The sequence below is a fragment of the Coregonus lavaretus genome (assembly GCF_964263955.1).
Source record: "Coregonus lavaretus genome assembly, chromosome: 1".
NCBI lineage: Eukaryota > Metazoa > Chordata > Actinopteri > Salmoniformes > Salmonidae > Coregonus > Coregonus lavaretus.
Window position 1 is genome coordinate 38740805 of NC_139988.1, and position 14668 is coordinate 38755472.

A 14668-nucleotide genomic window follows, 5' to 3' on the forward strand; every position below is an offset into this window, starting at 1 on the left:
CGCAGGGGTTTGTAGTCTTTTACATTCTCGAGAAACGTCATATAGATGAGATATAAATACATTTCCCATCAGGCCTAGGTATTGGGTATCCATAACAGCCTTGTTATTGTTGTTGTGGTGATAATCCTCTTTAGTGGTAATGGATGCGGTAATATTGGTATATATTATTACACTTCAAACATAATCTACTTTATTTTTAGGCCACGGTTTGTTTGAAGTATTATATTGTAGATTAATACTTCTCTCTCTCAGATAGCTAGAGTAACTAAGTTAGCTAGCTAGCAAAATGGCAAACCTCTGCCAAAAGACCAAGTGGGGCCAGGAATCAGAGCGATGCACGATGAAAGAGGACACTAAGGAGGGCATGAGCGGATAAAAACGGAGAAAAGGATAATGATTTCGCGATACAGTAGGAGACCCGTATCGCACAATCTTGAGATGTAAGCTTGTTTGCTAATGACCAAGCTTATAATACTTTGCTAACAGTCATTTCTGTCATTCGAGATACTGATATGGTAGCTAGCTAACCTAGATTGACTAACGTTACATTGTTGGTAAGATAATAGCTAACGTTAGCTAATGCACAGGCCATGATCATATGACAATGTAAAAGGAGAATGTATTGATCAGATCACATTTTTGACAGCCCATCTGTCACATCAAGGTCAGTTGCCTCCCTTACACAAAGTGTTGGGATAGGATGATGTTTAATGCTTTAAATTGATTATGTAAAGGCCCACCTCGTATTTCACTCCTTGTTTGTTTGGGATCAGTGTCTTTTTACAACAATAAATATCAACCTACTATGGTATAATAATGTTATATCTATGTATCTATCAATGCTATTGCTTATTCATGTTTAATAAAGCTATATTTTCCCTTCTCTGCAGTCGTGGCTTATCCCGAAGCAGCCTTGACCATCACCCTCTCCCAGAGGAGGTAGACGATGACTTCCTCCCCCAGCGCCTCCTCCATGACCTTCAGGAAGCCGTCTCCACTTACAACAGGTATGACCTGTTCTCAAAGAATCGGACGGGGGATACCAAGTACAATTGTCGGGAGCAGCCATTTTGCTTTCACATATCCTGTTTAGATGCGTGAAGGCAAGGAGACAAAAAAGAGGAAGGTAGCCAGTCAGTTACATAATCTGGTCTAAATTATTCCCTCGCACACTCGACAACACACAACACTGTAATGTACAGCATGTAAACAATGTCTGTCTTCTGCAGCTCAGAGACGACATCTGCAGCCTCTCGCCGGTCAGACTGTCCAACGGCTACTACTGGAGACACGACGCGGTCCTGGTCTGGGATCCACAGCTACACAGGGACGGGCATCTCTACAGAGAGGAGCTCTGTCTTCTCCTGGGGCTATGATGTGAGTCTCACCTCACCTTCTCAGCTGGCTGTCTGAATCTTACCAATGAAGTGCCCTATGTTCTGAGTATTTTCATGTGCTTACAGTGCCTTCAGAAAGTATTCATACCCCTTGACTTATTCCACATTTTGTTGTGTTACAGCCAGAATTCAAAATGGATTAAATAGATGTTTTTTCTCAGCCATCTACACACAATACCCCATTATGGCAAAGTGAAAACAGGCAGCGATTACAGCTGTGAGTCTTTCTGGGTAAGTCTCTAAGAGCTTTGCACACCTGGATTGTACAATATTTGCACATTATTCATGTCAAGTTGGTTGTTGATCATTGTTAGACAGCCATTTTCAAGTCTTGCCATAGATTTTCAAGCCGATTTAAGTCAAAACTGTAACTAGGCCACTCGGGGACATTCAATTTCATCTTGGTAAGCAACTCCAGTGTATATTTGTCCTTGTGTTTTAGGTTTTTGCGCTGCTGAAAGGTGGCTTTGTCTCCCAGTGTCTGTTGGAAAACAGACTGAACCAGGTTTTTCTGTAGGATTTTGCCTGTGCTTAGCTCTATTATGTTTATTTTTATCGTAAAAAACTCCCTTATCCTTGCTGATGACAAGCATACCCATAACATGATGCAGCCACCGCCATGCTTGAAAATATGAAGAGTGGTACTCAGTGATGTGTTGTGTAATCATAACGCTTTGTATTCAGGACATAAAGTTAATTTCCTTGCCACATTTTTTACAGTTTTACTTTAGTGCCTTATTGCATACAGGGTGCATGTTTTGGAATATTTGTATTCTGTACAGGCTTCCTTCTTTTAACTCTGTCATTTAGGTTAGTATTGTGGAGCAACCACAGTGTTGTTGATCCATCTTCAGTTTTCTCCTATCACAGCCATTAAACTCTGTAAATCACCATTGGCCTCATGGCGAAATCCCTGAGAGGATTCCTTCCTCTCCAGCAACTGAGTTAGGAAGGACACCTGTATCTTTGTAGTGACTGGGTGTATTGATACACCATCCAAAGTGTAATGAATAACTTCATCATGCTCAAAGGGATGTTCAATGTCTGCTTTTTAAAATGTTTTACCGATCTACCAAAAGGTGCCCTTCTTTGCGAGGCATTGGAAGACCTCCCTGGTCTTTGTGGTTGAATATGTTTTTGAAATTCACTGCTCAACTGAAGGACCTTACATATAATTATATGTGTGGGGTAAAGAGATGAGGTAGTCATTCAAAAATCATGTTAAACACTATTATTGCACAAATTTTTACTCCTGAACTTATTTAGGCTTGCCATAACAAAGGGGTTGAATACTTATTGACTCGACATTTCAGCTTTTAATCTTTATTTAATTTGTAAACATTTCGAAAAACGTTATGGGGTATTGTGTGTAGGCCAGTAACAAAACAAAATGTGGAAAAAGTCAAGGGGTGTGAATACTTTCTGAAGGCACTTGCTCCCCTGCATGTAACCTAGTAAAGAATAAATAAAAATAATCCACATTTACATTATGGGGGATTGTGTGTAGGCCAGTGACACAATCTCAGTTTAATCTGTTTTAAATTCAGGCTGTAACACAACAAAATGTGGAAAAAGTCAAGGGGTTTGAATACTTTCTGAAGGCACTGTAGCTAGGCCTAGCCATGCTGAATGCTACAACAGTCTTTTATACAGATTTCCATTAAATTAGCCTTATTGTAATGACTTACAGTCTGCTCTGTCTGTAGAGGTCAGTTCCCTCATGGTTTCACTTCATGGTGATTCTTAGCTTTCTATAGCTTGCCCTCAGAAACTTTATAAAAACTCTATGATTTATTTACACACAGCCATGTCCTCAGAATGCCTCATAGGACTCATACCCCTATAGTCCTAATTTATATTGGACAGTATACACACACTCGCCTGTGCAGGCACACACAGTCTCTCACAAACATATGCACATTATACTATTTGCTCCAGCACGATCACTCATACACTGCCACACACACAGTTCCCTGGGAGCTCTAGGAGCCCATCGCCATGCACACTGTAGCCTGCTGTGTAATAAACAACTCTCAGCGATGTGCTGCTAATATTTGATGAGTAGCTTGAAAAGCGACTGCCTTCTGTCTTAGTGTTTTTCTGCAGGGGCTCCTCTCACTCTCTCTCTCTCCATCCCTCAGGAGTTTGACAAGGCGGCGTCGCGACAGGTGCAGCAGATGTTTGAGGAGATTGACGACAAGCTTTATGAGGGGCGGGGTGGGGCACATCTACGGGGGCTGCAAGATGAGTGTCATCAGTGGGCATTCAGGTTCCCTCACCTACGGTGGGTCCTCACCCTACCCCCCCCCCCCTTAGATTTGTTTTCAAACCCGAGAAGAAACTACTTGCCATATAATTATAGGCTCAAAACTCTTGGGCCCCATTCCCAATAAGATAATGTATCATAGACCATTGGCTCAGTGTGTGTGCGGGGGGGGGGTTAATTAATTTTCCTATCGGTTGGATTCATTTAGGTTGTAATCACTGTTTGACCCCCTCCACCCTGCTATGTGAACCCACAGGATTCTGGGTAGTCAGCTGGTGTGTCCCAGTGACGAGGGCTTCCAGTGGTACGCCACCTCAGGGAAGGGGACCAGTACAGCCAGCAGCAGTTCAGCTGGACAAAATGACAGCATCAGTAGCAAGCCCCAGGACAAGGACAAGCCCAGCACGAGCAAAGAGTGAGCACTGACTACTGATGCTGTTAACCAATCAATTATGGATGTTCGTTTGCTTTGTGGTTTTGTGACCTACATACTGTGGCTTGTCAAACAGAAAGTCAACTAAGTAAGTCAGCGTGTGCAAGTTGCAAGGCGTCAGTGGCAATTTTAGCATGTCAATCCTGGTGGGGCAAACCAACATTAAAAAAAATGTTTTATGAATGCCAGCAAACCCACTACACAACACAATACATTAATTGCACTATAACGGTGACAAACGGTGCCCACACACTGTTAGGGCCTACATAAAGCTGTCCCAACAGCAGTCTCAACAGCAGTCCCAACACCTTACCACTGCTACACCTGGCTATCTGCGGAGCCTTGTCTGGCAGCGAAACAGTTAATTCAACTTAATTTACTGCCTTTAAAAAAAGCATAGCTGATATGGCTGACTTCCTTAAACAAATGTGGTTTCTACTAACAATTGAGATGTACTAACTATGGCATAAGGGGACGACGAGCGGATAAGAGGCAATCCATAATTTCGATTAAGACATTAATTAGCGAGCTAGGACAGACGTAGTCAATATAACTATTTGTTCAGCACTTTTGAAATGTACAGCGACATAATTCAGAACATGGGCCGTTCTTACAGTATTCTCCCTGTACACCAAGACAGAACCGTAGGATAAATAAAGGGGGCAGACAATGAAAGCTCTTACAATATTTGATGATTACATTTCTCTAAAACAGGCTATAGGCTACATGTGCACCACCAAGTCAGAACAGTAGGTGAAATTAGGAGGGGAAATGTGACCAAATTATTTGGGTGAGGCACATGGGCTACTAACAGCTTACTACACAAAATACACTTACAATTACTTTCTTAGCTAAAGTATACATATCTCCTTGGCATATTACATCATTTATGCAGCAGCATACAATACATTTTTGGACTGTTGTGCTCACTTGAACAGGAAGATGGCGCGGCAGTCCTGCTTGGGCAAATTTTGTCATCAAACTTTGTCCTCAAAGTCTGTCATTCTCTGGATTTATGGTGCTTTCAAGTCAACTGGGAACTCTGAAGAAAACAAAGTCGAATCATGATGACGTCAGTGATCTTCAGGTCGGAGCTCTAGAAAGAGGCCGAGTTCCCGACTTGCAATTCCGAGTTGGATGACCGTTCAAAACATATATTTTTTTGCTAATTCTTTTCAGAGTTCCCAGTTGTCTTGAACTCATTGCAATCAGATTTCCATGTTCTGAGTTTCCAGTTGTTTTGAGCGAGGCAAAAGTCATGCTGGATTGACACCATGGCCAATGTTGAATGTTTATCCTTTTAAGCTTGGAAAAGAGACCCTTAAACCCAGACTTGGGACCACACAGCCACTCCACTGAATAGCAGGCAAGTGATTGCTTTGCAGTGCTTGCAGTTAGCCACTGATTCCTTCCAAACCACTCATTGTTGAATTTGTAATTTCCAACTTGTTGTGTAATGTTTATGTCCAATGACTGATGAGCACCGATATGTTTTATCTATAATTTCTCTTCATTATTTCTCTTCATATGACAAGGATTTAAAAAGATTTGCCAGTAGATTGTCGACTTGATTCATGATGATGACTGCTAGCTAAGATTTTAAAAGTATGATGTTGACATGATCAGTCCAATGAATGATGAGTCCAATGTTGACATGATCAGCTGCTGTAGATATAACGTGATTTTACGTCATTCTATCGGTGAGCAATGACCTTGAGCCTTCTTGGATGGGCACTTCTAATGTACAGTTGAAGTCGGAAGTTTACATACACCTTAGCCAAATACATTTAAACTCAGTTTTTCACAATTCATGACATTTAATCCTAGGAAAAATTCCCTGTTTTAGGTCAGTTAGGATCACCACTTTATTTTAAGAATGTGAAATGTCAGAATAATAGTAGAGATAATTATTTATTTCATCACATTCCCAGTGGGCATTGCCTTTAAATTGTTTAACTTGGGTCAAACATTTTGGGTAGCCTTCCACAAGCTTCCCACAATAAATTGGGTGAATTTTGGCCCATTCTTCCTGACAGAGCTGGTGTAACTGAGTCAGGTTTGTAGGCCTCCTTGCTTGCACACGCTTTTTCAGTTCTGCCCACACATTTTCTATAGGATTGAGGTCAGGGCTTTGTAATGGCCACTCCAATACCTTGACTTTGTTGTCCTTAAGCCATTTTGCCACAACTTTGGAAGTATGCTTAGGGTCATTGTCCATTTGGAAGACCCATTTGCGACCAAGCTTTAACTTCCTGACTGATGTCTTGAGATGTTGCTTCAATATTTCCACATAATTTTCCTTCCTCATGATGCCATGTATTTTGTGAAGTGCACCAGTCCCTCCTGCAGCAAAGCACCCCCACAGCATGATGCTGCCACCCCCGTGCTTCATGGTTGGGATGGTGTTCTTCGGCTTGCAAGCAACCCCCTTTTTCCTCCAAACATAACGATGGTCATTATGGCCAAACAGTTCTATTTTTGTTTCATCAGACCAGAGGACATTTCTCAAAAAAGTACGATTTTTGTCCCCATGTGCATTTGCAAACCGTAGTCTGGCTTTTTTATGGCGGTTTTGGAGCAGTGGCTTCCTCCTTGCTGAGTGGCCTTTCAGGTTATGTTGATATAGGACTAGTTTTACTGTGGATATAGATACTTTTGTACCTGTTTCCTCCAGCATCTTCACAAGGTCTTTTGCTGTTGTTCTGGGATTGATTTGCACTTTTCGCACTAAAGTACGTTCATCTGTAGGAGACAGAACGTGTCTCCTTCCTGAGCGGTATGACGGCTGCGTGGTCCCATGGTGTTTATACTTGCGTACTATTGTTTGTACAGATGAACGTGGTACCTTCAGGTGTTTGGAAATTGCTCCCAAGGATGAACCAGACTTGTGGAGGTCTACAATCTAGGTCTTGGCTGATTTCTTTTGATTTTCTCATGATGTCAAGCAAAGAGGCACAGTTTGAAGGTAGGCCTTGAAATACATCCACAGGTACACCTCCAATTGACTCAAATGATGTCAATTAGCCTATCAGAACCTTCTAAAGCCATAGCATCCTTTTCTGGAATTTTCCAAGCTGTTTAAAGACACAGTCAACTTAGTGTATGTAAACTTCTGACCCACTGGAATTGTGATACAGTGAATTATAAGTGAAATAATCTGTCTGTAAACAATTGTTGGAAAAATTACTTATTTCATGCACAAAGTAGATGTCCTAACCGATTTGCCAAAACTATAATTTGTTAACAAGAAATTTGTGGAGTGGTTGAAAAACGAGTTTTAATGACTCCAACCTAAGTGTATGTAAACTTCCGACTTCAACTGTAACTCTATGGCAGCACCTAATGGGCGTGAATTTTCGAGCTCTACCCTTAGATTTGGCGGTGACGTAGTGTCCCCATGAGTGACAGAACACTGAGCAAATCATGGCGCAACTGGCTAGGCTACTTTGGCTAGCCAAAAAGTTAGGACTGATGCTTTTTAGAAACCGATGTCAGGGTGAACCTTGTTGTTTGTGTGTCCAGTCTGTGTGTGCAGGGTAGGAAGGCTATGCTGTCCAGGCCCAGTGCGGATGTTGACCACCCCCCTGGTACTCCCAGTGGATGCAGAGGTCATGACAGGCCCAGGGTAATCGAGGCTGAAGGCCTGATGGAGGAGTACCTGGCCTTTGACTGCAGGGATCTGTGGGTCACCTGTTTAGGACCCTACAGTATATCTATAGGGGCATTTCAAATACTTTACAGTATGGTGCACTTGATTGAGCTTGTAGCCTACTTTTGGGATTACCCCAAGGGTACCAAGTAATCTAAAAACCAAGCTCAGTATTTGAAAGTAATTTACATAACTTTGCCCAGGTCTGTTGTGTTGATGGTTTAATCTGTGGTTTTACCTTTACAGGGATGACGAGTGGGAGCGGGGGTGGGTGGGGGCTGCTCGGCGGGGGAACTGCCTGCCTCCTGTGTCTCCCTACCGCTGTCGCAAACAGGCGGTCCTTGACCTGCTGTTTGACGATGTGTGGCGAGAGCTGTTTGGCTGGATGGAGGAGCTGGTCCGCAGGCACTGGGAGGGCTGTGTCTCAGGTAGAAACACAGGGCAATGTCTTATAGGCAACGCTGGGTCATACATTAGTGTTCTGTTACTCAACAAAGAGACTTGCCATTTACTTTTAAACCAACAAATCCATCATTGCCATTTTATGCCATCCCCACAGCATAATTTGTTGCTTGAGCCTGTGTTGACAGTATTCTGCACCCTCTTTTTGACAGATGATGAGAAAAATGCAGTGAACTTCAGCCCATCCCAGTCAGATGCTCAGAACCCTTTCCTGCTCCTGTCCACACTGCCCACCCTGCTCCCCAGGCTGGGCCAGAGCATGGTGCCCCAGCTAACAGGAAGCCTGCAAACCCAGGTCAGTTCCCTGAGAGGGTGGAGAAGAACCACCAATGGGTCTACCTCCCCGCAGAGTGTAACATCCTACTGTTAGGATGTAGGATTTAGATCAATAGGATATGTTACTAAGCACTGTGAATGGACTCTATAATAACCTTCAGATTAGTTTGAGCGTTTAGGCTTAATTCTCAAAACTGGAAACACAGTCACACACTGATGCTGAATTGTTTTCCCCTGCTGTCAGTAGTTCTTCTCACAAGCTGTTTCAAGGCTATCAGTTCATTAACTTGAATCCTTTTTTCTTCCCTTCCTTATTTTTGTCCCCTACTCTGTCTTGTTCCTTGGTCTGTTCCACACCCTTCTAACCACCAATCTGTCCTTCCTTACTCCCTCCTTTTCTCTTTCTCAATGTTCTCTCTCTCTCTCTCTCTCTTTTTGGTCATCCGTTTTTCCCCCAAAGACCACAAAATCAAGGGGCTCAAAGTACAAGCCCAGACGGAAATCCAAAATGCAGAAAAAGCCATCCACTGTATGCAACTCTCACCTAGAGGCAAAATGTTGCCGATCTACGCCATCCACAGCGGCATGTTATTATTCATTCTTAGACTGAATGTGCTTGTGCCTGTTGAATAACTCAAACCATACCTTACTTCTTAACCAACTGTTGAGTTTTCTTTATACCCGTCTCTGTCTTTTTTAATTCATTAATGACCATTTTGGAATGCTTTTACTTACTTCTTGCTTTAATTGATTTTTTTGTTTAATTGTCTGTTTGGTCTCAAGTGGGTGGTTGTAGGGCCTCTCCACTTGGTTGCATGTAGAAAAGCAGAGTTGTAGCTGACTAAGGTGACGTGCAAGTGTCCGTAGTGATAATGAGGTGGCTGTAGTTTTTTTAGTGAATGACCACTTTAGGTGAATGACTTTCTCTGTGTCTCCTTCTGCCTCCCTCCCTCCTACAGTCCAGTCGGCTCCCAGTAGAGGCAGCGGTGACACATCACAACCTCAACGAACTCATAGTCATCCATGGCATCCCCCTGCAGCAGAGGAACCTGGGAGTGATGGAGAGAGCCCAGTATGGAGACCATAAGTACTGATCATACTCATGCTGATACTATAAGAATCTTTATTAGTATTATTATTTAGTACAATAATCTTTATTAGTAGAGTGTAGCATTAGGAGCTAACTGTAGGGGTCAACCACTCATCGCCTCTTATCATCTTATTAAATAAGAGGGGAAGAGACTGTTACTAGCTATGGATATGTAGGTGTATATGCATATCTTACTTTGAGTATAGGTTAATTGCTTCCTTTTCCTTCTTAGGTACCCTGAGGAGAGGTTGGTGATCAATCGACCAGGGTCCACAGTGATTCCGTCTAGCAAGCCCCGTCCTCGCCGGGTGCTAGAGCAGAGCTCCTCCTCCCTGTCCCGCCCTGCCCAGTCGGCGCGACGCCGTAACCTGCCTCCACGCACCCTCTTGCCCTTGGTTCCCAGCCTGACGCAGTCCAGTGCCACCGGGACCATGGATGAGGTCATCCGTGGGACACGCCTGTGAGTTAACGTAAAGGGGGTTACGCAATCTCCATCTCTCCCTGTACTCCTCCGTGTACACCCCTCCCTCTTCTCTCTTCTTCTTCTATCGCTCTGAAGCTGGAGAACCGTCTGTGCAGAGAGATTACTTTGAAAGCGGTTTTCCTTTTAACTCGTGCCTTGTGGCGTTCTGTTCAGCAGAATGGAGGGGAAGGGATGTGAGGAATTGTGTGTGTGACTGACTAAGTACCCTAACAGATGAACTTGTCATGAACCTTGAGTGGAAGAATATCTGTGTGGAGCATATAATTTACCCTCGTGTGGAGTGTGATTTCAGTCTGCTCCATGTTAAAGGGACTTGTGTAACTTTATAGAAAGCGTGGAAGGTGAACAGAGTTGTTACTCTCTCCAGACCCACAGCCAGTGACCGCCTGGCCTCTCCTCCGATGCCTCTGAGCAGGAACACACTCCTTCCTCCCATCGGCACAGGAGAAGCTGAGCCCATGCACTCTGGACAGCACTTCAGACCTACTCAGGTATTGGATGAGTAAAACTCTGCATACTAGTTGTACATCTTGCACTGACTTGACAAAACACTTAATACTATCATCACAATTTTGTTTTGTGTGTAGCGGCATAGAGACTCGTCCAGTCGTGCCCACAGTGCTGTTACAGACGAAGCTGGTAGTTTGCTTCCTCGGGATCGGCTTCATCAATTGGACGTATTCTCCCGTCCCAACACCACCCACACCTACAGGGTATGGCTATAGTCACACACGGTAGAAATTATTACCACTACAGCATGATTTAGGCATATTTTGTAGGTTTATATTGTAAAGGATGAATGTGGAATATGTTTGCCTGCGTCCCAGTCAGTGAGATTTAACTCTGGGTTCTGTTGCAGTCGGACACCCCTTACCGCCGCTCCTTCACGGTGCTGGACAACATTGGACAGGGACGTCCTGGCAGGGCATCTGTGGGTACAGGTGGGCACCTCGTTTTACATTGCATACTGTACACATTTTCTACACATTTCTTTTGTGACCGACTGATTGAGTCTTGGTCTGGTATCCTGGCAGACTCTCTGGGCATCGGAGTGACGGGCATCAGTCTGGGCATCAGCAGCTCCTCCTTCCTGGACTCCTTCACCCACCACCCCCTGGGCCACTCCCCCATCGAAGATGAGGAGGAGCCTGACACACAAGCCCCTCCCCCAGGTCAGTAGGCGCCTCCAGTGGTCCTCCTCATTTATAAAAGGCTGTGGCTGCGGATCTGACTTTTCACTGACCTAAAGGTCCCGAAGCTTCTGCGCATGTATTTATTCTCTAGTTTATGCAGTCTCTGCTCTACTCGTAGAGAACAGTCTACTCTGGCGAACAGTCCTCGTTTAATAAAGTTAGATCAAAGCTGAATCAATGTCTGCAAGATCACATAATGATAGTATTCTACATAACAGAACCGAATATAATATCATAGTATAACATTACTTTAAGACAAAAACACCACTGCATTTTTCTTTCATGTGGCTAAAACTCAACAGCGTTCGCCACTAGGCAAAATACACAGTTAGGCTATGCTACAGTTTGCACCATCTGCTCTAAAATTTGCTCACGGAACATCATTCAAAACACCACTGTAGGCTACTTCGAAACAACACTGTATAACTCAAGAAGATCTAAATGCATATCCCCATGAAACTGAATTGAGATCAAATGGTTGGTAAAATTTGAAATTATCATTCACGATTGACAGTGAGAAATGTGAAGGGAAGGAGACCTCAAAAATGTGTGCATAAAGTAGAGGTAAAGAAGCACATACGCAGAACGGACGGTGATCTGCACATGCCCAGAAGCTTCGGGACCTTTAGTCCGTGAAAAAAAGATCCGCAGCCACTCCGTTAATAAAACATGTCGCTGGGTTGCATTCGGTAATTAAGTATGTTTATGAGAGAGTTCGGTCGTAGCCTCCGGTTATGAGGAAAGTCGTTATCTTCAAACAGAGGCACATTTTAATATTAACTATCAATGCTCATTAACACTTGTCTTCTTTGTCCTGCTCACCTCTCTTCTCAGCTCTACTGGTGCCTGTTTCAGTCCCAGCAAGCTCTCACAGCCGGGGTGGCTTCATGTCCCGCAGTAGCAGACCTGGGTTGTAGCTCCTTCGACCTCGCCCTCCTCCACCTTCTCAAACCACACTCTCCTCAGCACAGCAGGGTGCAAGGCCCTGCTTCCAATCCCAACGGTGCCCTCAAACGACACTTTATACAGCAGCAGATCTTTTGTACAATGTACTGTTTGGTGATTTGTTGATGCTTTTTTTTTTCTAGAACCCTATTTTTGTATTTTGGAACTCTCAGCTTACCTGGCTGCCAAAGACAGTATGCTGTCTCATTTACCACCTGTATGTTGGTATGTATGTACTGTATCTATGGTTTGGATGTATCTGTGTGAATGTATATTGTCTGTTATTTTCTCTGATCTATCTCTTAAGTGATTCTATGCAGGGAATGGGAAGTCAAACCAGACAGGGAGAAACAAAAGCATTTTGCACACTGACATGCTTCGTCAGGCTGCTTTGTACTTTTCTAAGGACATTACTTTTTATTTTCCCATGTAAAAAAGACAAGCACAAAACCTCTGGGTTTCAAATAGCATACCTTAACAGGAAGAGACAAGACAAGCCTTAGACGCAAACTAAATGGGTAGGTATTTGGTGTTTTCCTCACAAGCCTTTTTGTGATGAGAGCTTAGTGTAAGCCACAGGAGACATGTGAGGGAATAGAGGGGCTGTATTAGTACTGGGACAATTCACCTCACTGCAGTAGAAGCCATATGCTGCTTTCAGCAGAGGGACTAGCTGAGCCTAGATCAGTCAGGCAATTTCTATATAAATACGTGATAGATGTGTGACTAGAGGGTATGCAGGTAACAAGTTTTAATCCAAATTTGACCTTAACTTCTACCTTGTCTTAACTTCAAGGTTTTGTGCAGGGAAACGTATACGTTTTCTGCTTAATGTAATAGGGTTTTATAAGCACATTTATGTTTCTAGTCCCTTGTGTGCTAAACACAATAAATATTGGCGCTCCCTGTATATCCTACAAAACAGAACTGCAGGTCCCCTTCTATTTCTATGGCTTCAGCTCTCCTTGTGTACATTATAGAACACAGTCAGGAGCACTAACTAACATGGAGGTATTTGACTTCTTTATAGAGTTAGGTTGCACTGGATGGTCTCCCTGGTAGATGGCATTAATAAAGCTTGAAATGCAGCATAGTTCTGTATGGATTCCTTTTTAAGTTTATCCCTGTATTTTATATAAAATAATAAAGATGTGTACAAATACTATTCAGATTTAGATTAATTTAATTGCTTCTCAGGGCTCTTGGATTATACACCATAACATACAACACATCAAATACAAAATGCTATGTTTGACATGTGATAGTTATAAAGTACTAGTGTATAAAGATACTATAAATTCAACCTACAGTATAACAGAATAGAAATGTGCATACATATGGAATACACAAGTTGCCGCCAACATACATCTATCTAAAATGACTTACAATACTAAACAAAGATATAAACACAACATGTAAAGTGTTGGTCCCATGTTTCATGAGCTGAAATAAAAGATCCCAGAAATGTTCCATATGCACAAAAAGATTATTCCTCTCCAGTTTTGTGCACAAATTTGTTTATCTCCCTGTTAGTGAGCATTTCTCCTTTGCCAAGATAATCCATCCACCTGACAGGTGTAGCATATCAAGAAGCTGATTAAACAGCATGATCATTACACAGGTGCACCTTGTGCTGGGAACAATAAAAGGCCACTCTAAAATGTGCAGTTTTGTCACACAACACAATGCCACCCATGTCTCAAGTTATGAGGGAGCGTGCAATTGGCATACTGACTGCAGGAATGTCCACCAGAGCCGTTGCCAGAGAATTTAATGTTCATTTCGCTACCATAAGCCGCCACCAATGTCATTTTGGAGAATTTGGCAGTATGTCCAACCGGCCTCACAACCACAGACCATGTGTTACCACGCCAGCCTACATCCGGCTTCTTGACCTGCGGGACCATCTGAGACCAGCCCCATGGACAGCTAATTGAAGTCTGGGTTTGGACAACCAAAGAACTTCTGCACAAACTGTCAGAAACCGTCTCAGGGAAGCTCATCTGCGTGCTCGTCGTCCTCACCAGGGTCTTGACCTGACTGCAGTTCGGCGTCGTAACCGACTTCAGTGGGCAAATTCTCACCTTCGATGGCCACTGGCATGCTGGAGAAGTGTTCTCTTCAAGGATGAATCCCAGTTTCAACTGTACCGGGCAGATGGCAGACAGCATGTATAGTGTCGTGTGGGCGAGCGGTTTGCTGATGTCAACGTTGTGAACAGAGTGCCCCGTGGTGGCGGTGGGATTATGGTATGGGCAGGCATAAGCTACGGACAACAAACACAATTTAATTTTTATCAATGGCAATTTGAATGGACAGAGATACCGTGACGAGATCCTGAGGCCCATTGTCGTGACATTCATCCACCGCTATCACCTCATGTTTCAGCATGATAATGCACGGCCCCATGTCGCAAGGATCTGTACACAATTCCTGGAAGCTGAAAATGTCTGTTCTTCCATGGACTCACCAG

At 43.4% G+C, this 14668-nt stretch overlaps 1 protein-coding gene across 1 annotated transcript; it reads left to right on the forward strand.

The window, feature by feature from the left end:
• Positions 1-104: 104 nt before the first annotated feature.
• Positions 105-13360, forward strand: LOC311135323 (protein FAM149B1-like). The gene is given in 16 exon segments (XM_084169269.1): positions 105-354; positions 358-440; positions 891-1007; positions 1230-1377; positions 3539-3681; positions 3920-4078; positions 7619-7777; positions 7992-8173; positions 8360-8502; positions 9443-9555; positions 9806-10033; positions 10425-10548; positions 10645-10770; positions 10917-10998; positions 11092-11229; positions 12085-13360. Coding segments are annotated over 16 exon segments (2049 nt in total). The 5' UTR covers positions 105-333; the 3' UTR covers positions 12168-13360.
• The last annotated feature ends 1308 nt before the right edge of the window (positions 13361-14668 follow it).